This window comes from Melitaea cinxia, chromosome 23, assembly GCF_905220565.1.
Source record: "Melitaea cinxia chromosome 23, ilMelCinx1.1, whole genome shotgun sequence".
Classification (NCBI taxonomy): domain Eukaryota; kingdom Metazoa; phylum Arthropoda; class Insecta; order Lepidoptera; family Nymphalidae; genus Melitaea; species Melitaea cinxia.
In genome coordinates this window covers 9,758,554-9,784,875 of record NC_059416.1, presented here as the reverse complement: position 1 = coordinate 9,784,875, position 26,322 = coordinate 9,758,554, and the positions used below count along the sequence as shown (strand labels likewise).

The following is a 26,322-nucleotide window of genomic DNA, read 5'->3' as shown; positions in this document are numbered from 1 at the left end:
GCAAAATCAGTATATCCACTAAAAAATTATGAGAACACGCATAAGTAAATAATATAATCGAATTGAGAATATACATAAATAAATTATTATTAATTATTTTATTGTGTTCCTGTTGGTGAGTAAGGTGACCAGAGCTCGTGGGGGGATTGGGGATTGGGTCGGCAACGCGCTTGCGATGCTTCTGGTGTTGCAGGTGTCTATAAGCTACGGTAATCGCTTACCATCAGGTGAGCCGTACGTTTGTTTGCCGACCTAGTGACATAAAAAAAAAATACTCAAAAGAATAACTGTAAAAACACTCAGTTTTAGAAAATTTGCAACTTTATCAAATAGGTAAAATTATCAACAGGTAAAGTTCGAGTCATGTATAAAGAACGCTGGCCTTGAAGCTGCGCAGAAGCGATTTATCGGTCTATTTGGTGGTAAGGGGTAGGGGGACGGGAGTGTTTATCACGTGTCGCATGCTTGCCGGTGTGCTATTGGTTGACAGCGGTTGACAGTTCGACGTCGACTCAAATTATTATCGCGCACAAAAGTTTTAAATTACGAAATAGTTTTACATAGAGAAGTGAGAAAAAATATTTATAATATATAATTCGCGTCATGTAAAAAGAACGCTGGTTGTCAAAATGCGTAAAAGGCGATTTACAGTGCTGCCAACTCTTGAAAAAACTTTTTCGTACTGTCCATTTTTTGAAACAATCTTATTTGGTAAACAAACCACTGTCAATCGTAATTTACGTTTTTTCCGCATTTATCACTTACTTTCACAACACATTAGCATACGGACACTTGTAAAGCTCCATTTACTATTTATATAACTAAAAAAAAAATATCAATTTATCATTTTAAATACATAAAAACTATTAAGATACGAATATCGAGAGTACAGATAATTAATATTTTTGATTACGACATTTCAATAACTAAAAAATTTGTTAATGCTTTTGTTTGAAAAAAAAATGTAATTTTGTAAAGTGATAATTATTATACTTATTTAGTCCGAAGTATTCGCACTGGTATTTTTATTATTTTTAATGTATCTACCAATAACCATTGTAGGAAGCCGCGAGTGAAAGCCTAATTAAAAAATAAAACAATAATACTTTTGTGCGCGAGTATACGCATGCGCAAACGCACCCCCTCCATTTTCCTTCAGCGTTCTTTTTACATGACGCGAACTATAAAACACGTTATTTTGTTTATGTTCCACATCAATTAATACGCAATTATTTTTGAATTTATAAGATTCGAATAACAATATCGGATAGGTAAACGAAGTTTGATAGCGAAAAAAAAATTTTTTTTATTCTACTACTATGTGTCTCATAGCTTTATCAGAAACAGACCCATAGTATTCTATAATCAGAAGTTTGTTGTAATTACCTTTGCTGATAACGTTGACGTGGCTGCCGGGGTGGATGATGGCAGTCTGGATGAACCACGGCAGGCCGAGGCAAACCAGGATATCGAAGACGTTAGAGCCCACCGCATTAGACACTGCCATGTCTCCGTAGCTGGAACACGAGTTTACTTTTTATTATACTATGATCTCGAGCGTTGATATGCTAATTTGACAATGGTAGATGAGAGCTAGACGGTTATTGACATTTTCATCGTTTTAGTAATTTTCAGTAATTGTAACGGTGTGTACTTACGTAATTAGCAAAATCAAAAATTATGTCACTAACCTGTTGTTGAAATATGATTCGTTGTTGGTGAAAATTTTAATATATTTCAATGTTGTTATATATGTAGGTACAAGGAAAAGAATCTATCTTAAGAAGGACGAAGAATTTATTTCACGTATAGAAGCTTAAACTAGTTATCTACCACTTTAAGAAACATAATTAGTATAATGAAACAATTTTTTAGGATTTTATCGCGGACCATGTATCCTTCCGTGACCATGGTTGCTGTAAAGTATCCGAAACGACGGGCATCTAAAAAATTTAAAAAACCCCGATAAAATGTGAGTGAAATTCGCGTAAACATGGACGATGTGCCCATATATGAAATTTACATCAATTCAAACTATTAAACAGTTTTCAAGTATTCAACTTTCCTGTAAAGGTCTTTTATTTAATGTGGTAGATTTGAATTTATTTGACAACGCTTAGGGATTTCAATTCCGTAGGATCGAAATGCAGGATAGATCAATTGCAGGTCAATAAATGGAGCGGGATCCTGAGAGATTGCAATCCCGCAAAGCGGGGTCTCGCAATCCCTAACTACGCTGCTCCACTATGGATTAATTGTCATCTTTTGTACACGCTTAAGTATTACTCTCGAGATATGTAAGTTTTCACATGTTGTTCTCATACACACCTGTGTATGTAATATGCTTCGGCGTTTATAAAAATATGTTCCATAGAAACAGTGCTAGAGAAAAAACAAAAATATGTACCAAAGGTGGTTTACTAGCTAAAGGAGTCTCTTCCGGGCAATCAATAGAAAATGGACACGAAAACGTGTTCACACACAAATAATCAACAATAAAAATTATTAAATAAGCGTACATACATATGACGGCGCGTTGGCGCAACGGTTACAGCCATAGATTGTACCTGTTGCGCCGGCGGTTGCGGTTTCGATCCCCGCACATGACAAACATTTGTATTGGCCATACAGGTGTTTGCCGTGGTCTGAGTGTTTGTGCAGTCCTTGTGGGTCTCCCCACCATGCCTCGGAGAGCACGTTAAGTCGTCGGTCCCGGTTGTTATCATGTACACCTGATAGCGATCGTTACTCATAGTAGGGAATATATCCGCCAACCCGCATTGGAGCAGCGTGGTGGATTAAGCTCTGATCCTTCTCCTACATGGGGAAAGAGGCCTATGCCCATTAGTGGGATATTACAGGCTGAAGCGTACATACATACACAGGCACGTACAAAGTATATTGGAATACGAATGTCATTCATATGCATGTGGTCTTCACATTAAAAAATTGTGAAATGAAGCCGAATTTTAGTTTAAGTTAAATTTGTTGTGTAATTAGTGGTCATCGAAAATAAATAAGTAAATAATAAAAAATTACCCCTCCTTGATGACGGCAAGCGAGGACAGAGCGTCGGGCACGGACACACCGGCCGCCACGAACGTCAGACCCATCACCGTGTCGGGGATTCCCAGCGTGTAGCCTGCGACCATTGACACCACGTCGCATTTTATCAAAAATCATTTCAAACAAGTAATGCGCAAGATATAGACGATTATTTTTAAAAATAGCAATAATCATTATTTTTTGCATGGAGTGCAATTTTTAACCAACAGTAAATATCAGTCAGTATATCAGTATTATCTTTCAAAATAACGGTTAATATAAATTTTCGTTTTCAGCATAAAAACGTAAACAAGAAATGTGGACTAGTAAAAGCTTGTTTTCGATAAATATACTATTTAAGGTAACAATAATTCCTCAAATTAAATTAATGTGCTTTCGAGCCTAATCTCCTATTTAATTTTATCGCACATCTGTACTCATATTAGGTACATAATAAGCCAGAAGAAATAGAAAGTTATAAGAAAAGTTTTAAGAACTTTACATCGAATTGCGAAATTAACATTAAAAATAATCCTAATACGTTTTGGACTTTTGTAAAAGCTACGAGGGGTGGTTCAGCTTATCCTAAGAATTTTAATTTGGAAGGTGTAGAATATACGGCTGGTCAGGACATATGTAACGCATTTAGTAGGTTTTTTCAGAATGTATTTGGTAAGCCTTCTAAAAGCTATCTACTCCCATCTGAGAACCCCTTATGTATTAATAACATTGTCTCTCGTGCTCAAACATCATTAATTACTACTAAAAAAATGCTAAAATCCTTAAACATAAATAAGGGAGCTGGCAGTGATGGCTTGCCTGCGGTATTTTGGTCACGATGTGCTAAATCACTAGCTCTCCCGTTAACTATACTTTTTAATCGTTCTCTTCGTGAGGGTATTGTCCCAAACGTATGGAAATGCGCTCATATAGTACCTGTACATAAAAAGGGATCGCGTATGGATATTAAAAACTACAGAGGAATTTCGATTCTGAATACTGCAGCAAAATTACTCGAAAAAATCGTGTATAATTCTATCTATGGTACGCTGTCTCAATCGATTCCCTTAGAGCAGCATGGTTTTATGGTAGGACGTTCCACTACTACTAATTTAGCATGTTTTTCAAGCTTTGTTTTAGAAAAAATGGACAGGGGGGGACAGGTTGACGTGATCTACACTGATTTTGAGAAGGCTTTTGATCGTGTGGATCACGTGATCCTGTTACATAAATTACAAATTCTGGGTATCCACGGGGACTTACTTCGGTGGGTAAAGTCATATTTGACTAATCGTTCTCAGGCGGTAGTCATGGCTGGATATCGCTCAAATTACGTCAAAATTCCAACAGGTGTTCCGCAGGGCTCACATTTAGGACCACTATTCTACAATGCATATTTGTTTGATATTGGTTCAAGTTTGAAGCATTGTAACTATCTTATGTACGCTGATGACAAAAAGATTTTTTATGTTATTAATACCATACAGGATTGTTTATCGTTGCAATGCGACCTTAATAATTTATATAACTTTTATACAGATAATAATATAACAGTCAATGCTGGCAAGTGTGAATGCATCTCATTTACGCGGAAACAAAAGCCTATTCTATATAGCTATCATTTTAATGGCGAACAAATTAACAGGAAACAAAGTTTGAGAGATTTGGGGGTCTACTTTGATCAAAAAATGATACTATCAGATCATATAGAAAATATAGTAATGAAAGCATATAAAAACCTGGGATTTGTTCTTCGCGTGTGTAAACCGTTTACAAATATATCAGCTATTAAGTGTGTTTATTTTGCTTATGTACGGAGCATTTTAGAGTATGCTAGCCCTGTATGGTCACCTCAATACCGCATTTATCTTAACCGCCTAGAACATATACAAAAAAAATTCATAAAACATTTAAACTTTCGGTGTCGTAAATTTTGTGAGAGTTATGAAGATGGTTGCGCGGAACATGAAATGCTTTCGTTGGAGCAGAGACGTATTCTTTTGGATATGGGTCTGCTCTATGACATAATAAATAGTAAGCTTGATTGCCCACACCTAGTATCTAAAATAGGTTTCCGAGTTCCTAAATATCGTACCCGTAATACATCTATGTTAGAAGTTCCTCAACATTTTTCGAATTATTTAAAAAACTCGCTGTTACTGAGACTCCCTCATACGTATAACACATTATTTAAAAACGTCGACATCTTCACAAAGTCTAAAAGGATATTTAAAACCAATATAATAAAAATACTATCTGAGTCACCGTAACAATGTATAAACTATAAGTATATATTATGTATCTGTATATGTATCTCTTTATATATGCCTCTTTTACTATGTATTTATATATGTATATTGTTAAGTGTAAGTTAACTGCATCTCTTATAAGCATTTTTTGTGTATCAGAATGTACTGATTGTGACTGTTGTTTTCTTTTTTGTCAACGATATCTCCACAATTTGTTAACTTTAGGGAAACCTGTTATTGGCTTGATTTTTTGTAATATGCTTTATGATATGAATAGTATATAAGAAGCTGTTGGTTTTCTGAATAAATAAAAAAAAAAAAAAAAAAAAAGTAGCTCACCAATAATAGTAATCATCCAGACCATGAAGTAGGAGTAGAAGGAGATCCAGAGCATAGAGATGATGAAGGTGATGGGGTACCAGCGGCCGCGGCAGTCCGGCATCGTGTGGCGGCAGGACCAGTGGATCGGGTACGCTACGTACCAGCAGGCGAGTTGAAGGTGGTCTGCAAGAAATAAAGAAAGAATATTTTCATTTATTTCTACAATAATAAATAAGTATCTTTTGAAGACTGCTCTGGCGTAGTAGTGCGTGTGCTGTGTTGGCGCCTACACACCGGAGGTCGTGGATTCGTTCCCACTCGAAGTGAATATATGAATTTATACAAATAATTATTTTCAGTCCGGGTGTCTGTTCTCGTAAATCTCCCCATCGTATCTCAGAGAGCACGTTAAGCTGTCGGACACGGTTCCTGCAAAAAAAACCTGATAGCGATTGTTACTCTTAACAGGGAATAAAAAGATGAAAGCAGTTTTATTTTAAAAGAGTAAAAACTGCAATAATCCATAGGAGAATTGATATGAGATAGAATTAAAGAGTATTTGTGAAATGGAATTTGGTAGATGTACCTCTGAAGTTTCATGTATAAAACATGTTTTAAGAGCTATAATAATCGTAGACTCTAAATACGCGTGTGTAATTGCTTAAAACAGGAATTTATTTTTAATGGGTGTGGAAAGTGACCTAAAAAGCGATTTGTCTTTTCCTCATGATAACGGTCTGAAATCGCCTTTTGAATTTAATAATTCTATAGGCTTCAATCATTACACTTTAGGTGACAATAAAGATCTATAAAAAAAAAAAAAAAACTATTATTAAATACACAAACAAAAACAGAACCAAACTTACTCGCTCCAATGGGCTTCACGAGGGGATCGACGGCCGTTTCAGGATTGTATTCCTTGGCTTTATAGTAAGCTGGTTGTGCGGGTACCTGTCAAATGTAATATTAATAAAAAGTTTAGTGCATATTCTGTATAGAATTAAATGTCAAGTAACAGAGAGTAGAAAAGTAAATCGAGTATAGTTGTTTGTAATTTATTAACGTGTGAATTCAACTCCGCTATAGGCCTTGATTCCCAAAGGCGTCCAGGTCCCCCATCCCCAAGAGTCCAAATTGACCTCAGTACAACTTGTCAATAGGGCGGATCCAACGTTGTGGGTACGGTAGGCATGGGGTCCTTTGACGATGATTTTATTGAATTATGGAATGGCTTAGCATAAATAAAAAAGCTCAGCGGAAATATATTCCGGATATTTCCCTCGATTATGTGGAATTATATAATGACTGACCTAAAAAAGGTCAGCCGAAAAATTTTATTTCTTTTTCTTGGTTGGTCTATCAGGAAAAAAGTTTTCACATTTCGACTTAGATCGTCTAAGTGTAGGCTTTTTAAAAGATCGGTGCCATATTACTTTTTTATTTTTTTAAAACTAACTATGTATAGTAACTGGCTGGGCCCCGCGGTTTTCCATGAGTCAATTTGCGAAAAAGTAGCTTATAGCCTTTCCCGGTAAATGGGCTATCTTCGCTAAAAGAACGTTTCAATTCGAACTAGTAGTTTCCGAGATTAGGGTTTTAAACAAAAATACAAACAGACTTTTCTTCAAATTTGTAATATTAGTGTAGATACCTACATGAGTATTTTAAATAGTAACGAGATCAATTATGTACACTTCATCTTTCAAAACTTTATGTAAATGCTATTTGTACAAAATATCGATTTAAGGATCTTTGTCCATTGTTTAAGAAATTTAGCTTAATTGTAACTTACTCTTAGACATAACTTATCCTCCCAAAAACGTAAATCATCATCGTCGACATGGTCAAAGCAATTTGGGTTGTATTTGTTTAGTAAGCAGCCGGTACCTGCGGCTGCGGCTGCGGCTGTGGCTGCGGCGCGGCGGCCGGCGGGTCGGGTGACGTCACGGAGGTCGACGACCGCTGCATGGAGTCGCCCCACGACTGCGACACCGGCGCGGGGGCGGGGGCGGGCTGCTGCTGGTACAGTAACAGTACTGCTTATTGTACACCCTTACAATAAACAAAAACAAGACAAGTAACCGAGGTAGGGCACAGCAGCAAATATGCTTCATATGGAGCCATATGGAGCAGCCTGACTGGGGAAGTATGTCGACATCACAGCTAAATAATACAATCAATCGCCATTGGGAGTCCATAATACTGTATTCCAGGCGGAATGCATGGGAATCATAATGGCAACAACAGCGATCAAATCAAGAGAGGTAGACGGTTTTCCGATCCGTATACTGTCTGATAGCAGATCGGTCCTGCAAGCCCTGCAGAGCGACACTATGATATCAGGGCGCGTATACGAGTGCCATCGAGCTCTGACGAAGGTAAGTGAAACAAACACCATTACCCGTCAATGGATAAAGGGTCACAGTCGATCGCGAGGCAACGACGCGGCTGATCGACTGGCGAGGGAGGGACTGGACTTGAGGGTCTACGGACCCGAACTCATGCCAAGGTAATGCACCAAGAATATTGGACAAACCTAGTTACCTGCAAGCAGACCAGGGAAGCTCTTCCGAGGATTAAACCAAGAATTTTTCTGCAAACTTCGCGGTTATGGAAGAGCTCAGCTCCGACTACTGTTCGGGGCTCTTACTGGACATGCCTTGCTTAACAAACACTTACACAATTTAGGTGTTACAGACAGCCTCCTATGCAGAGTGTACATGGAGGCAGAAGAAACGGCCTCACACATCCTGCTGGAATGCGCTAGTGTGGCGAACTACAAGGCACTTACACCTCGGGACACCGAGGTCGCTTTCCAGGAAGTCGTCGGCAACGTGAAGGGTATGCTAGTCTTCCTTAAGGAACTGGGCTGGCACGAATAGTGTCCACAGCCAGTCACGCAAAATAGGCGCACGGAGTTGCGGAAAGTGACCCGTTCATCACCTATCACCTACTGCTGTCAAGCAGTGTTGTTTTTCTGTGGTGAGTAAGGCGACCAGAGCTCTTGTAGTGGGGGAGTAGAACGAAGCAGCTGAGAGTCTGAGAATAATGATTTACACTTCCTTTAGCTGTAGCAAGACAGGAATTTATAGTTTTACTGTATCACTACCAAGTGTCAATATGTGTTTTGATTTTAAAGTTTTGTTATTTTAATTAATTATAGTTTAATTCATTTAATAAAATATTTAATTTTTTCAAATACAATGGTAATTGTTCTTAAAGAGTAAGCTCTAATCGCATGTAGGAGCTGAAACCCACTCTCTTTTTAAAATTAAACAGAAAGGCTTGTTTTCTAAAACTATGCTTTTGTCCGGGTTCACGGCTGTTTGACAGTTAGACTGTCATACCAGCATTGATGAGTTTTCAAGACATATCTTTGTCTTCTAATTCATCTCAAAGTAAAGAAAAGAATTGTAGAGAAAAGTAAAAGTTTTGGAAAATTTCTAAGAAAAATATATAAATATAAATTCCGACTCCTCCTTATGAGGACTTGTACAACAGGTTTATCTACGATGCAATATAAGTACCATAGAAGATTCATTCCAAGCGCGGTCGGGGTCCCATGTCTGGTTGGGGTCCCACATGGCTGCGGGATCTGCGTTGTACGCCGCGTTGTCGTACGCGCCGTCCGGGTTGTACGCTGATAAAATATCAAATTTACAATATGAGAAGAAAACAAGCAGATGTACGAGTAAATAAAACAACGTATTTAACTAAAATAATTGAATATAGATTAAGTCACAACGAGCTTATTTTAAGACCATTCTATTTTTTGGTCTATAAACCTTTTGGATGTCATCGAATTTCTTCTTTCTTTCGATAACTCTCCTTCAAACTACTGTAAAATATTGTAATAACAATAGCAAATTCCCTATTAGCTATTTAGATGAAAGTAAAAACAAGACGAAAAAGGTTATATTATTGACATTTAAATAAAGCGAACTATATAACCAGATTAGCTATTAAAAATGCACAAAGAGACATATACAAATATAAAATACATGTATAGTATATATGTATTTTATATCACTAATTTTGAATGTATATATTGCAAAGTAAGTATATGGCTTTTTTATTATTTTTTAACTTTTTGTTCGGTTTTTTTTTTATTTTATCACAAATGCGCTCATAAGTCCGTCGGTAACATCATCTCTCACCACCATGGGTAGATTGGTAGAGATCTCTTACAGAGATAAGTTCGCCCTTGCCAACATTCTTTGTAAAAATGACTTGTAATTATGATTTTTTTTAAAGTGCAATAAAGAATATATATATATATATATATATATATATATATATATATATATATATATATATATATATATATATATATATATATATATATATATATACATCCAGATACATTTTTGGCGTCAAGCACGAACTGCGTTATTACGACGTCCCTCAGTTATGCTTACATTTTATATGTTTTTCCTGCGAATGTTGCTTATTTTTTTCATTTTAAATTCCGTGGGTTATATCAATTTCTTTAAATTTCTTTTTTGAGAATATTCTCCTTACAGTTGTGCCCAACCATTTATGAACCCCTTTCATGATACTTATGTTATTGCTTCCTCCATATATCCATATAGCCTCACTTAATGCACCGATTATTTAGCGTCCTATATAAGTAATGATGAAATGAGTGAGAAGTAAGCTGAAATGCGACGTTGCCAGTTTTCTAGTAGGTGTGATCATCTATCGTTAACTTAAGAAATAATTCTATTACGCTCGTTGAAATTTTAACATGTAACGGTCATAGGAACACCTCCAATTTTTCATCTTATAATAGCTCTCTTAATAAGCTGCAACATATATTTTATTTAGGCTTTTAACATTTTAATTATTGACGACGTAGCACATCATCAGAATAATAATATAATAAATAATTATTTATCGTTGTGTCCATTTGTTATAAGTATTCTTTGACTCAAAGAATAATAATAAATAATGTTCCCTTATCCTGCCACGGATACTTTCTGTACATTGAAGATATTTAAAAAAAGTGATACGGTCTATGAATACAGGTTACTGAATCGAACATTTTTTTTATATGTTTGTATGTGTCGTTGTGTCTTCATCACGCCAAAACAGCTAAACGGATTTCAAGTAATTTTAGAACATGGGTAACTGGGTATTCAAGAATACGAGGATATTATTTTTTCTTCTTCGCTGACGAATCTTATAGGTTAATTAAGTTTTATAGCCACAAATAGTTGTGCCACCTGCTTTTACAAACAACATATTATTATCATTTTCAATATAAAAATGTCTCATGGCTAAAATTTTTTTTATACAGACTAAATAGTCTAACTACTTAACTCTATTTCACTAGAATGATTTACCTAAGTCGTCGTCTGGCAAATTTAAACGTCGTCAAACAATATTTACTTATAAAATATAAAGTATATCTTTTAAGTAGGTTTCTAAGTTCTCTTTTCTTAAGTGGATAACAATAGTTTATTAAACATTATACATATTTAAAATTCACAACTTAAGAACTAAATATTTACAGATAGTTTTGGTATAAATCATGTCCGCGTGGAATCGTGTCAAGAATGCTGACAGCATTTTCTCGTTGAATCGCTATGCCGAGTCTCTGGGCAAAAAAATGCACCAGCCCTCTTGTCACCAGTGGAGGCAATAAGGCGAGGAGTCTCATTTAAAAAAAATTTAGCACTGCTACTCCAAGGTCCAAGTGTTTCGACTGCAAATGGCACAAAGATGTAATTTGAAATTAATGACGAATACTTGTGCCGTTTATTCGTTTCAGTTTTTTCCGCTGTGGCTCCCGCTTTTAAGGCTGTTTCCCTGACATGAGAAGGAGCAAGTGTGTCAACGCAGGTTGCGTCCCACAAAAACGCCCGTCCCCTTACCCAGGGAACCAACGTCAATCCATCAGGTCTCTTGCCATCATTGCGACTAATTCCAGTAGGCTCGATAAGAGCAGGAACGTCGATGGTGGCAAGAGCTTTTTATGGTATCGTTTAGGGAACCGTGGCGGGAAAACCTACCTGAACTCTTGTTACAGGAAAGGCCGTGTAGTCCGAAAGAGTCGAACTCTTTTCCGCACGGAGATCTGTGTTCAAAGCACAGTGGAGCTCCCAACCGGAGACCGAGAGCAATTCTAAAACTTTCATTGTCTAAAAGTGTCTCAAAGTTTTTTGACGGCATTGCGTGTAGCCTGGATTGGGTCAAAAGCCAGAACAGCTGCAAAAAAAACTTCGTATCCTTAATAACAGTATGCGTCAAACTAACGTCCGTATATGTGTTACGTATTGCGTAGCCCTTACCTTATATACGGACGTCGTAAACCTGTATACCTACTATTCGAACCACTACATATTCGACGTCCATGACCAAACCGTCACTAAACAAAAAACACAAATTTTCAGTAGGGGCGCTCAGTAACCAAATAAAAAATCATTGCAAAAATGTATTAAATGTAACAGAACCTTTGTTTTTTCAAATTCAAAGACTGCTACCCAGCCTGGCTTCCATGTGCATGCAAAAAAGTATAGATAATGTATATTAACTTAAAGAAATATTTTTATTTTTATGACAAAATAGTGTCACTTTTCCGTTTAATATGTAAATTCAATTCGTAAATTCGTTAAAGCCTCACTTTTTCCTTTTAAGTGTACTTTTATTTTATTTTACTACTTAAGCAGTATATTGCAACCGAGCGTCAAATAAGCAGCGACACGTGCGTAGCAACTTCGGCAAACTATTTTTAAATGATTTGTTTTGACTTAATTGAATATTTCAAAACCTTCAAATACAGTCAGTTTGGCAACGTCGCAATAGGACGTCAAATAATCGGTTGTATCGGAAGAGTTTTAGCAGAGTATACGCTCTGTCGATATACGCGCTAGACTAGCGCTGCACCGTTGGTGCGGAATTTCGCGGAAGTTTTAGTTATACAAATGCAAATGTCTCAACGATTTTTTGCCTTCCGGCGATTTTTGTTGTACAGGTAGCTAGAGCCAAAAGGACATCGATTAAAAAAGTGGCGTCCGATATGCGGACGTCTAAAGGAGGTGGACGCCAGTTTAGATGCATTTCGGCCCATGTGGGACGCCTAATTATTAGCAGGATGTATATATATATATATATATATATATATATATATTCTTTATTGCACTTTAAAAAATAGCTAGTATATATATATATATATATATATATATATATATATATATATATATATATACTAGCTGACCTGGCGAACTTCGTATCACCTTATTTTTTTCTGAAATATAATAATAACATAATATATCAAAATAAAATATAGCCTATCTTTTAAGTTGGATCAAACTGCACACGGTGTGCAAATTTGACTAAAATCGGTTAAGTAGTTTAGGAGTCCATTGAGGACAAACATTGTGACATGAGATTTATATATATTAAGATATACATATACCGGTGGGTTCCTGAGGCACGTCTTTGTTCTGTCCCTCCATCTGCGCGTACTGCCCCTCCGCCGCCGGGGCGCCCGCCGCCTGCCCGCCCACACTCCTGGCGTCACAACACATTTACGATCGCCTTTTTAAAATATTTATATATTTATTCATTAATTTTGCATGGAAACAAACAGTATACAACAAATTTTATATATCATTCATCATCATCATCATCATCATTTCAGCCTATTGCAGTACACTACTGGACATAGGCCTCCACAAGTTCGCGCCAAAAATGGCGTGAACTCATGTGTGTTGCCCATAGTCACCACGCTGGGCAAGCGGGTTGGTGACCGCAGGGCTGGTTTTCTCGCACCGAAAACGCTGCTGCACGTCTTCGGACTGTGTATATCAAAGCCAGCAGTTGGATGATTATCCTGCCATTGTTCGGCTTTATAAGTTCCAAGGTGGTAGTGGAAAAAAAAGTGTGTATGTCAGCTCCGACGCACGACTGGAGTTTACTCCTTCAGATCGACTGTCTAAATAGGCACAAAAAGGCTTATTAGTCTAAGAAAAAGTTTAATATCATATCAAATGGTTAATAAACTAATGAAATAACGCCATCTATCGGAACCCAATAGGGTTGACGTTACAAAATATTATGCGGTATAATACAAACATAGATCGACGAAAAAATAGTGAAGCAAATATAAATTATTAGATATAACTTGAAAAATACTTGTTAGATCTCGAATTTTAAATGGGACCACATGACATCTAGTCATGCCTCACGTCATATTCACGCCTGAAAAGTGTAAGGCGCACCGAATAGGTTGTGCACAAAAACGTAACGAGGTCATTCGTTCAATTCGTTACTCCTCATATTTTTCCATTAAGGCCTTATAAGAAAATCGATTTTTAAGGAGTTAACTCCACAAATTATCTGTCAAGCAGTTTCCAATGATTAAATAATACTTAATATTTATTATATTGGTCACAATGACTACTCATATCAGGAGGATTATTCAAAATGAAAATTTTAGCGAAAAAATGAGAAAAAAATACGTTTTTTCAATATATCTTGCATTATGTCGAATAGTTCTAATAAACAAAAATTCGCAGCTAGTGATCTATTTAAATATTTTTATAGTGCTATTTAAATAAGTGCTGTGTGGCTACGGCACGAAAAAAAAGAATATAGCCACCCCCTTTCTTCCCGTGGGTGTCGTAAGAGGCGACTAAGGGATAACAAAGTTCCACTACCACCTTGGAACTTAAGAAGTCGACCGATGGCGGGATAACCATCTAACCGCTGGCTTTAAAACAACAGGCCGAAGACGGGCAGCAGCGTCTTAGGTGCGAAAAAGCCAGCCCTGCGGTCACCAACCCGCCTGCCCAGCGTGGTGACTATGGGCAACACACATGGGTTCGCGCATTTTTGGCGCGAGCTTGTGGAGGCCTATGTCCAGCAGTGGACTACAGTGGGCTGGAATGATGATCTATTTAAATGTTAGTCTAATTTAAAGCTACATTATCTGAGCCCGTTTCCTGTATTCAAAAAACGATTCGTTTAGCTCTTCTTTCAATTGTCATGTTACACTCTAGACGACTACTAACATAGTTAGTTAGGTATAGATTTTGCGAACTGACAGTTAAGCTAACAGGACCAAAGCCTTACTTGTAAGTGACCAGCGCCGCTTGTTCCTCTCTCGAAGGTAACTTGAAGGGCAGTGGAATTGTTAAGGCCCATCTCTCCAAAGCGTTGTTAAACCTCAGTGCCAAGCAGTAGACGCCGTACATTATCAACATGAATAAGGCTTCAGGCCTGGAAATTACGAATACTTACTAGTAACACTTTATAATTTCTTACAGATTTTCAGAATATGTACATGTAAGTATTTAACTGAGGTAGGGCCAGAAAGAAATTTTGTGCTCAAAATATGGAGCAGTCCGACTGGGGAAGTACCTCGACCTTACAGAAGACCACAGCTAAACAATACTATTTTCAAGCAGTGTTGTGTTCCTGTTGGTGAGTAAGATGACCAGAGCTCCTGGGGGGAATTGAGGGAGGGGTCGGCAACGCGCTTGCGATGCTTCTGGTGTTGCAGATGTCTATAAGCTACGATAATCGCTTACTATCAGGTGAGCCGTACGCTTGTTTATATTAGAACACTGTTTTTATTCTAAAAAATAGAAACTGCAGAGTTTTTGCCGATTTTTCTCTGCAGAATCTATATTCCGAATCGGTGGTAACTTCACTTTTAACGATTATCCAAATTTTTATTTGGAAGGTGACGATTCGAAGGTGCATTTAAAGCCTATTTGAATAAGCTTTTATTTTGATTTCTAAAAACCAGTCAAGGTACTAAGATAAAGTAAGAAAATATGGAACATCAAAAGTCATCCTCACCAAGAAACATAGCCGTTGGCGATGGTGCAGAGCATGACGAGGATGGAGATCGCGTAGAAGAAGCAGTCGCGGCAGAGCGGCCACCAGTTGAGGTGCGACACCGTGCCGGCGCACAGCGCGCACACCGAGATCACGAACATTATGTTGAACACCGCCGACCCGATCACGCCGGACACACCTGACACATACACACACACACATAAATACGACAAGGTGTTGCGTGTTTTATAATAACAACTCTAATCCACACACACACACACACACACACACACACACATTGTTGAACACCGCCGACCCGATCACGCCCGACACACCTGACACACACACATAAATACGACAAGGTGTTGCGTGTTTTATATACATATATTGTTTAATATACGAGGTAGATTAAACTCTAATACACATACACACACACATACACACACCATTGGCGTACCCACGGTGGTGCAAGTTGGGGCGTTTGCCTCGCTCTGATTTGAATATAATATAATTTTTTCGACTACTTATCGAGTTTTACATTTATTTGTTGTTGTCCCACCTTTACAAAACTCTAGGTACACCCATGACACACACACTCACACACAATTCCTAAAATGTTATGTCTTACAACGAAATAATAAAACGCTCCTTTGGAAATATTTACAATTAAAAAAGAATATAATAGGTACGTTTAGTATTACACTAAACTCCAATCAATAATATGTTAAGTATCATTAAGTATGTTAACATGCTAAGTATGTAAACTATACACTTATTATTATAAGCTCTGTGATAATAAGTATGTCGAGACCATAGTAACTTTATAACAGATCTAAGGGTGATAGAATATATAAGTATAGAAGTGTACATAAAGTAGTTATTGTTAGAATTGACATTGCACATACATGATGCAACGTTCCATATTAAATGGATATTGTTGACGTTCAAATCAGAACTTCTTTATAGTTTTTTTTACAAATGATTAGTACTGACCGATATCGTCTTGTGCGCAGAAGACACCGATAACGACGGTTGCCAGTTCAGGAGCAGAACTGCCAGCCGCCATGAACGTCGCGCCCGCAACGTCAGGAGCCAGCTTCAGTTCTATATTAATTAACATAAGTCACAAGCTGCCCTGGGGTTTTCTGATCACGTGTTAACTTTTTTAGAGGAAAAAGTAACGAATTTAAAGTTTCGTTGGTAACTGAGATTTCATTAATAGTTTATTTACTCTTATTAAAAAAAATAATCTACTCTCAATTAGAACTAATATAACTTGACGTTTTAAACTACACTTACTGCGTAAATGATTTCGTTCTAGAAAATTATTCCATAACATGTATTATGATTACAGATTATCTATTAAATAGTATGATTTGATATCTCCGTATGTCATTGTAAAGAAAACTAAATCAAATCAAAACAAAAACTACCTTCACAGATCCTGTCAAGACTTGAAACGAAATATTCATCGCACACAATAGCCAGGCCTATGAAGGTGAACACCGCTACCAGGATGTGTAGGATGAGACCGCCATGTTTTCTAGCCGTCTGACCCATTAGCGGCTTCGGAAACTAGAAAATAAAATTTATTTTCAAGATCGTAATTTAAGCCCACGTTCGTAGTTAAGCTTTTGACGGACAGATGGATAAGTAGTAAAATAGTAAGGAAATATTGTCGATTACGGATCTCAAAAAGGAGGAGATTTTTAGCATTACAAATGATGATTATATCTGTCATGTGAAATATTTTTCATGAGAATAGTTTTCCAAAATGTTGTTTAGTGTTTGTTCAACAAATTTTTAAAAATATATCGTAATAATTTTTTCTAATTAATTATGGTTACCTAAATACGCTATAGGTAGGTATACACTAATTTTACGTTAAATTTCTTTTATTTCAGTGAAATAATAAAGATGCAAAACAAAAACTTATTAAGACTACTACTAATTTAAGAACGACAACGACAATCCTTTAAAGTTAAAATTGGCTTAAAACTTTGTGACGGAATAAAAGAATACTATTTAAACAAACGACAAATAATAAATTAATCCATCAACTTCCACGAATCTTTGAATATAAACAGAAATAATAATAACCTCTTATTTGCCTGTGGAAATTTGATACTGTCAAAGTGCTTTTTTGTGTGATAAAAATATGTTATTACCACTTTTTAATTATCTACTTTTCCTTTTTAATGAACCTCAAAACATGCTTAAGATTTTGTGAACGAAGTATCGTATATAAGTGTATATATACGATATATACCTAACTATATACCTAATATACCTAACTATTTCCCTAAATCTGATATAAATTAAATTTTGCCTTTCTTGTAAATTGATTCTAAAACTAAATTAAAACGATTAACGTAAGATCGATAACAAATGTCATTAAAAAAAAATTGTACTACTGCCATTGTCTATTAAAAGAGGAATCTGAATTATTAAACTTACTTACTTACTGTTCTTTTATCTATAGTCATTACAGTATCATAAGGGATTTGAGCCCAAGTACCTGTTCAATCGCTGGTGGTGTACAGTTCCGGAGAGGATGAACAGTTGGTATCGCATCAATTTCTTCTTCTCTTTCCTCTTCATCGCGAATCGCTATTATACCCTTATCCTAGAAATTTATTATCACTTTTATTCCCTTGGGATATTTAATCAAATAGGATTTGACAGAATTAAAATTTTAAGGGCTCAAATGAAAAGGTCGACAAGTAATAAAATAGGAAATCTTGCATTTATTTCTTTTAAAAATATAGTGTTCGTTTTAAGTATTTTCCTTTACTGTGCTATAAAAGTAGGCATTACACTGTTTTATTGTACTTTATTATATTTACATGGAATTTTAGTTTTTACAGTAAATAATATTTGTAAACTCACTTCTTCGTATCCAGCATCTTTCTGTTTTTTCTTTTCACCTTCATCTTCAAAACCTTTCATAGCTTTTTTGCCGTTAGCTTTAACATTTTCGTCAATATCCGATACTGCTGGTGTTACATCAGATACTAAAATAAAAAAAAACAGTCAATTTTAATTTAAAACTACATGTGACGTCACTTAAAGAATATATTGACAGATAATATTTCTACTGAAACTTATAGAAGAGGACCGACCAGATATATATTAACAATTTTTTTTTTGTTTTTTGTTTTTGTTGATATTAAAACATGAAGCAAAAAGGTATTTCTGTATAAAGTAAAGGTACTACAGTTGGTGTCTGTTTCACCAGAGTTGTTAGAAGTTTATCGTGTGCATAAGTTAATGATAGATTTTAGTTTTTACGTTGACCTAGAAAGTTGACTTGAAATGGTCCTATTTCACTACAATTAAAACTACTTTACATTAGGATACAAGAGGAGAAAATTTTAAAAGGATTTATGAAAATTCCATTGAGATGATGAAAGTTGGTACAGAATTTTTTTTTTATCCATCTGATAATTATGTTGTCGATGGGAAAAATCTCATTGAGTAAATCTCATTTCAGAGCTAGAAATTCAATAAAGATGTACGGACCGATTCATTACGCAGGCTCGAAGATACATAAAATATAATTCAATTTTTTTTAGCGCAGTGCTTAAATCTTTTGACGAAAGTCGGATTATAATAAGTTACCATAGATTTAATTTTATTATATTATCTTATTATATCAATTCATTTATAAGGATAACATTAACATGAAATTTTTGTCATAGTTTTCGATACTATTTTGGAGAAAAGTTTAATAATTCAAATGAAACAATAATATTTCAAAACCATAGCAGGAAATATCCTGCTCAAAATCTCGAGGTACGAGTATAGTAGGCGTCTATAGGCCACGGTAATCGCTTACCATTAGGTGGGCCGTACCCTTGTTTGTCTGGTCGTATAAAAAAAAATCATTATGTTACTTCTAGTTTTCTGAAACTCGCGGTTTGGCCTTCGTGAAATACACGACTTTGACTTTTTAGTTTTCTCCAGTCATAATATGGCCTATGTCACTTAGTAATAACATAATATGGCCTATGTCACTTAGTAATAACATAATATGGCCTATGTCACTTAGTAATAACATAGCATTTTCCTGTTGGAAGAAATCTTGAAATTACGATTTATACATATTGCATTTATTTTTTGAATTAGTAAAATCATTTCTTTGACAATTCAACGCATTACGTGATTTTATCATTATTGAATTTTCATACGGTTACGCAGATGGACATTTATAGTGATTGCACCACTCATATGAATCACAGCACAATATTTTAAGGCCATGCTTTCAATAATGGAGCGAATAACGAATAATATTGCGTAGTACGTATATCAAAACATTCATCAATTCAGATTATATTGATTACAGTACAAACTGTACATTGTTTATTTTTGTACATTAATATATACAGTACAGATATTTATTTAATTTTAATCAGAGGCTACCTTTAGGGCCTTCTACATTAGTAGTTCTAGCGATCTCAGGACTTAACGACGGGTTGACAACGTCTGCCGTTTTGTCCGCTTGGTCGGCCGGTTCAGACGCGTTGCTCAGCACGCCTTGGAACACCGAGTAGGCGATGAAGAAAACCGACACCGTTAGCCAACGGTGCCGGCGCGGTTTCCGCATTCGCTGTAACAATATATATATCAAAAGGTTTTACATACATAAATATTCAGTTGTCGTTTTTTTTTTATTTACTAGAGAAAGTTTTTTGAGTAAACAGACATGACAGTCTTGACAGAATATTAACATTGAAGTATTTATTATACACAGTTTTTAGTCAAATAGTTGTAAAATTGTTATTTCGTAACAAGTATAATTATATAAAATACAGAAAAAGATAGATTACAAGAGAAAGGAGTGTAAAATTTCCTTTTATCGATCTCGATAAAAGATTGTGAATAAATGTCACATGTTTTGCAATAAAATATAAATTTGTGATTTTAATCATTATTCATTCATAAATTAAAGGATTTATTTAAGAAAATGATATCCTGTTAATGTAAAATTCAATACAAAAAACATTTAAGAAACTATTCCTTATTTTTTTTTAAACTCTACCCAAACAGGTTCTTAATATTGTCATTAATTTAACAGGCTTCCGAATACTTTCATCATCTAAATAAACAAAGTCATAATATACAAAAAAAAAAAAAATAGATCACAGACTATATCGCTATAAAAACGAAGTTATAAGTTTGAACCGAGTTAAATTTTTATATTTTAATATAATAAAGAAATATGTTATATTAAAAGATTGAAAAAACTAAATCAATATAAAAGTTATTTAATTTTTTTTTCTCAAAAAATACTACTTTATAAAGACAACATTTAACGGCTGTAGTAAAACTCCAATGTGACGTGCGAACCAATAGAGGTTTTACTGCCAATAAAAATACAATGCGTACTTTGGAAATCACTCGATCTGTCTCTCGATTATTGGAGGAAAAGTATTGACACGAAATGAAATATTAAGCTTATTTTATGATGATAATGATAATAAATTAATTGAATGCTATTATACTGATTACTTGGCACATAAGTGACTAATCAAACTATCAGAGACTTCGTTAAAAGGAGGACCTGAATCTTTTGGCCTCTTTAACCTCAATTTATTAAAAAAAATTGTTTCACAAGTTGCAAATATAAATATCTGGGCAAGCAGTATTTAAATAAAAAAAAAATAAAAAAAAATAAAAAATAAAAAACAAAAAAAAAATAATTTGAACAATTCAATAAAATCAATAAAAAAAATAATAATTTTAAGTCATACAAAAAAATCATAAAATTCATAAAAACAAACATTCAATAATAATAACATAAATTAGTACATTTATATTAAAATCAATTTCAATCTGTAACATTAAATTTAACAATTAATTTAAACAATTCAATAAGATATATTACAACGTGTACCTATTTGTTCTCTCAGTATACTTTTAGCATATTTAGGCTTCATTTTGAAAATCGAATTGTAATCATTTACGTAGCACATTATTTTAAATACAATGAGAAATACTGTATATGAAGTCTTCGTCGCTGTTTATTATCATTTATTGCTAGTCGAAAACCTCCTGTGTGATGCCCAAAATCTAGCATACTTTGAATAATGTGTCTGGAGTTTACTAGATGCAATGAGTGACGTTTAATTTTCACCATCGCTTGTGGTTTAATTCCTTTGACATACTAACAAATTGACAAACGGGGATTTATTTGCAACTCTCTATGTAGCGTTGTGTGGTTACGATTCATAGATTACCCTAATTTAGATAATTTACAAAAATGTGTAAACGTAAAATTTTCGGATGCTTCTAATGACAATTGTAACTAATTTGATTCCTTCCCTAAGTCTAATAGACTTTGATAATTCCTAAAAAAAAAATGATTTGGCCCTGTTTCGAAAATAAGCTTATTGCAAAAACGACAACATTTGAAAGAATGTTTTTTAATATATATTAGTGAAATTGTGATAAAATTGCACTTAATTCGTTTTTAATATTATTTTCTGAATTTTTCATTTTTCGTTAGCGTTTTTTTCAATTCCTCTGATAGCGAGCACGTCGACGAGATTATTTGGATAAATTCGATTATTTGGATGAATTGAAAGAGTGTAGATTCACGCCGAATACAAATCGACGGACGAGCAATTGATAATTGCGTTAGCCGATCCGGCAAACTTCGTAGCACAATATTTTTTTCTGTGAATAAATTGACTTTTTTTTAAATTTTATTTTATATTAGCCGTGCCCCACGGTTTTACCCGCGTTAATTTGAAGAAAACCTAGCCTATAATCTTCCTTGGTAAATAGGCTATCAATCACAAACGAATTTTTCAATTCGAACCAGTATTTCCTGAGATTAAAGCGCTTAACAAACAAAAATATGTTTCAGCTTTATAATATTAGTATAGATGTTCGGAAGATGTATGAATGATGGCGCGTACATACATTTCTCCAATTCATTTTTATTTATATAGATTAAAAAAGATATAGATAATAATTATGTTTTTTTTTTTTTAAATATATAGACTAGCGCTTGACTGCGATCTCACCTGAAGTCAAGTGAAGATGCAGCCTAAGGTGGTGCGCGCTTGCCTAGAAGATGCCTATTCACTCTTGATTTAAAGATACCCAAGTTATAGTTCGTTGGAAAAACGGAAGCCGGAAGGGCATTCCAAATTTTTGCGGTGCGTATTAGGAACGAGGAAGCAAATCGTTTAGTGCGAGATCGTGGGATTTCAACCACATAGCGGTGTAGATTCATGCGATGCCTTGCGGTTCGGTGGTAGAAAGGTGATGGTGGAACCAAATTGTATAGTTCTAGAGCACACTCTCCGAAATATAACCTGTAAAATACCGACAAACAGGCAACCTTGCGCCGATGTTCGAGACTTTGAAGTCTGGAGCGAACCAGCGATTTGTCACCGATGAGTCTTCTGGCGCGTCGATCCACAGAATCCAAAGCAGCGAGCTGGTACTTGGCAGAGCCATCCCATAAGTGGCTGCAGTACTCCATACACGATCGAACTTGTGCTTGGTAGAGAGTAAGAAGCTGTTCCGGTGTGAAGTACTGCCTGACTTTATTGAGGATACCAAGTTTCTTACCAGCAATTTTTGCCTTGGATTCTATGCATTGTCCGAAGTTCATATTAGACGAAATATTTATGCCTAGAAGATCAATACTATCGGTGATCGGAACAGATACATGTATGTGTATATTATTATAAATGACACGTGAACGATCTAATTTTAGACACCTTAACACTTTTGACACGGATACCATTTAATAAAGTTGTAAAATGAGTTTCGAGGCGTAAATTACGCGGGACAGTTTCAATTGGTCGCTCGCAATTACCGCGACGATCAATTAGCCGTCGGCGTCGATCGTGTCTCGCAGACGGTTCCCAGTTAATATTTTGATGAAATTAAAGGTTCTCGGGGGATTATCACGAACAATTTGCGTGATGACTAATCTATGGCGTACCAACACATTACAAACTTTTTATAGAAGAATAATAATTAAACCTCATTTAATATTTTAATAAAAAGAATTTTTTGATAGCTTTCAGGAATTTATATTTTACATTGAATGAATGAATGAAAAATGAATGAATTAGGTATATTATTTGAATTTATATTATTATTATTATAATCTAACTTACAATAACTAACATAGTTTATAAGTAAATCTTGTTACTAACACACTAATACACTATGGATGTGCAGTCTGAAATAAAGTACCTACTTTTATTTATTTATTTCAGCACTCAGCACTTCAGCCTATCGCAGTCCACTGTTGGACATAGGCCTCCACAAGTTCACGCCAAAAATGACGTGAACTCATGTGTGTTCCCCATAGTCACTACGCTGGGCAAGCGGGTTGGTGACCGCAGGGCTGGCTTTGTCGCACCGAAGACGCTGCTGCCCGTCTTCGACGTTATCCCGCCATCGGTCGGCTTTTTAAGTTCCAAGGTGGTAGTGGAACTGTGTTATCCCTTAGGCGCCTCTTACGACACCCACGGGAAGAGAGGGGGTGGCTATATTCTTTACTGCCGTAACCACACAGCTTATTATTATTTATTCATATCAGATTATTATTATTTATTTATTCTTATTATAAATTTATATTTTATATTTAATTCATTCGATTATTTATTTTGCTACGTGTACGATATTTTTGCTTCTATTATTTTTTAATAATTAATAAAAAGTTACTGGAGATTACAAAGATATTTTAATTACTTCATTAGCTAAATAACAACATAGCTAAACATCTATTACATTTATTGAAACAAGTTAACCGTGTAAATTGTAATCCACTTCAAAATGCTTTGTCTTTTTAAGAATTTAAGTATTTATCTAAGCTGTTTCCGTAGTGTCATGGTATTCATCCATTGAGGCATCCATTCATCCATTTTCATAATCGGTTTCGTAATTAATTATTCTTTTAAATAAAAGACGATCATAATGCTTTGGTGATTCTTGGAATACTTTAAAATTTCATATTAATATTATTTTACTTAATCGCGCCATAGTCTGGGTTATTATTGTTGTTGTTAGTGTATACTTATTAAAAAATATATATTTAGCTATAACAGTCGACTGTTACCTATGTAACACAAGCATTGAGTTTATTACTATAGAAACAGACGGCCGGGTTCTAAGATAAAAACAAAACTCATACTTAAATAATAAATCAAAAATTATAAAGCAACATCATTAACAATAAATAGAAGGTAAGAGTCAAAATTGAGGTAAAATCGAGGATAACATCAAAGTAACAGATAATTTCCATCTAAAACGACTAAATACATTGCCGGGCACTAATGACTGACAGAGTACATAATTGATTACACAATTCAATGAACATATTCGTTATTCAGGTTACACGTGCCATGAAGTCAACTTGCTGTAGTTGCTGTCAAACGGTGCATTTTACGGGCTTCCTTGAATATCGTTTCTCTGTGTGTGGGGTTAAACTTTGGATAGTTTTACAAAAGGTTTGTCAAATGAAATTGACACTTAAGATAATCGGAACGAAGTTCCTTACGGCAGGCTTGACATTTGGCTGGGCGAGCGAACTGAAAAAAATGTGATACTAGAACCGTAAGAAAAATATATAACGGAAGTGACGTAATATCAGTCACACGACTGTATAATATGACGTTTGTAAAACTAAAATATTACTAGTAAAATTATTTTAAATGATTTATGTAATTTTATACTGTCGACGAAAATAAATAAAGACACATTTTTTTTCACTTCATAGTTTGAATTATTATTATTAATATTTCGTTAGATTTATTTTATTTTACGGTATTTGTTATTTTCTAAAATACTAAATTTAGAAACAAATCATCAAAATTAAAAATAAATCAAGAACTAGAATATATATATAAAATTCAATTTTTTTTTAAACTTGTGTTGCCTTTATACTATACGAAGGAACTTCGTTCCTACCTGGTGTTCCATGATACCACGTAATTTAATAATAGATCTCTTTAGACTTGAAAATGAATAATAGTATAGTGCTGTGTAATAGCTTCCCCCACCGTGCCTCGGAGAGCACGTTAAGCCGTCGGTCCCGGTTGTTATCAAGTACACCTGATAGCGATCGTTACTCATAGTAGGGAATATATCTGTCAACTCGCATTGGAGCAGCGTGGTGGATTAAGCTCTGATTCTTTTCCTACATGGGGAAAGAGGCCTGTGCCCAGTAGTGGGATATTACAGGTCGAAGCGCGTGTAATAGCTTAACCTTTTTCATAAATTTTCACACAACGTTTTGATTATAACAATACGTTAAATAAGAAACATACAAAGCTCTCATGGTAAGCGGATATCGTAGAGTCCACGGTCTACGGCGTAGACTATTATCGCTTGCAGCACAAGCGCATTACCGATTCTTGAAAACGTTTTCATAGTTGTAACTACATACGAGCTATGATGAGAAAGAATGCAATATTTTAATGGCTATCGTAGGTTTGGATTACAATTATTTTGTCATGGTGTACGGAAAAATTTACAAATACTAAATTAAAATAAGTGAAAAAAATTATTATCCTTATTGTATTCGTTTGTGAAGTCAACTATCACTATGATCGATTTCTTTTAACCGATGATCTTTGTAGTCTTGTGTATTAATTTATTTATTTATGATCTTACAACAAAATTCAATGTGAATATGATACACAATTATCTTTCCTAAGGTTTCAAATAAATATAATTTCCCTCATCTGTACTTACTGTAAGGCCAACGGTTTAACTCTCGACTCAGTACAGACTGTTTGATTTTAACTAAGTCTCAGGCACTCGATAAATGTCATTATTCTAAAGAAAATAATACCATTTAAAATACAGGATTTTCTCGCGAAAGTGGAATAGCAATATCTCTATAGAATATTAAGCAGTAAGAAGACAAGGAATGACTACAAAACGG

General features: G+C 35.0%; 1 protein-coding gene across 1 annotated transcript in view; it reads right to left on the bottom strand.

Moving 5' to 3' along the window:
- The window catches only part of LOC123665120 (probable sodium/potassium/calcium exchanger CG1090), a 43,773-nt gene that overhangs the window by 810 nt on the left and 16,641 nt on the right, over positions 1-26,322 (bottom strand). Inside the window, exons 2-15 of the mRNA XM_045599466.1 lie at positions 19,827-20,013; positions 18,294-18,418; positions 17,923-18,030; positions 16,838-16,979; positions 16,398-16,508; positions 15,426-15,603; positions 14,694-14,840; positions 13,036-13,127; positions 9,127-9,255; positions 7,503-7,651; positions 6,482-6,566; positions 5,634-5,798; positions 3,040-3,142; positions 1,387-1,517 (exon numbers count right to left, since the gene is read on the bottom strand). Of these exons, the coding sequence (XP_045455422.1) occupies positions 1,387-1,517; positions 3,040-3,142; positions 5,634-5,798; positions 6,482-6,566; positions 7,503-7,651; positions 9,127-9,255; positions 13,036-13,127; positions 14,694-14,840; positions 15,426-15,603; positions 16,398-16,508; positions 16,838-16,979; positions 17,923-18,030; positions 18,294-18,418; positions 19,827-20,013 (1,852 nt within the window). The remainder of the gene's footprint in view (positions 1-1,386; positions 1,518-3,039; positions 3,143-5,633; positions 5,799-6,481; positions 6,567-7,502; positions 7,652-9,126; positions 9,256-13,035; positions 13,128-14,693; positions 14,841-15,425; positions 15,604-16,397; positions 16,509-16,837; positions 16,980-17,922; positions 18,031-18,293; positions 18,419-19,826; positions 20,014-26,322) is intronic.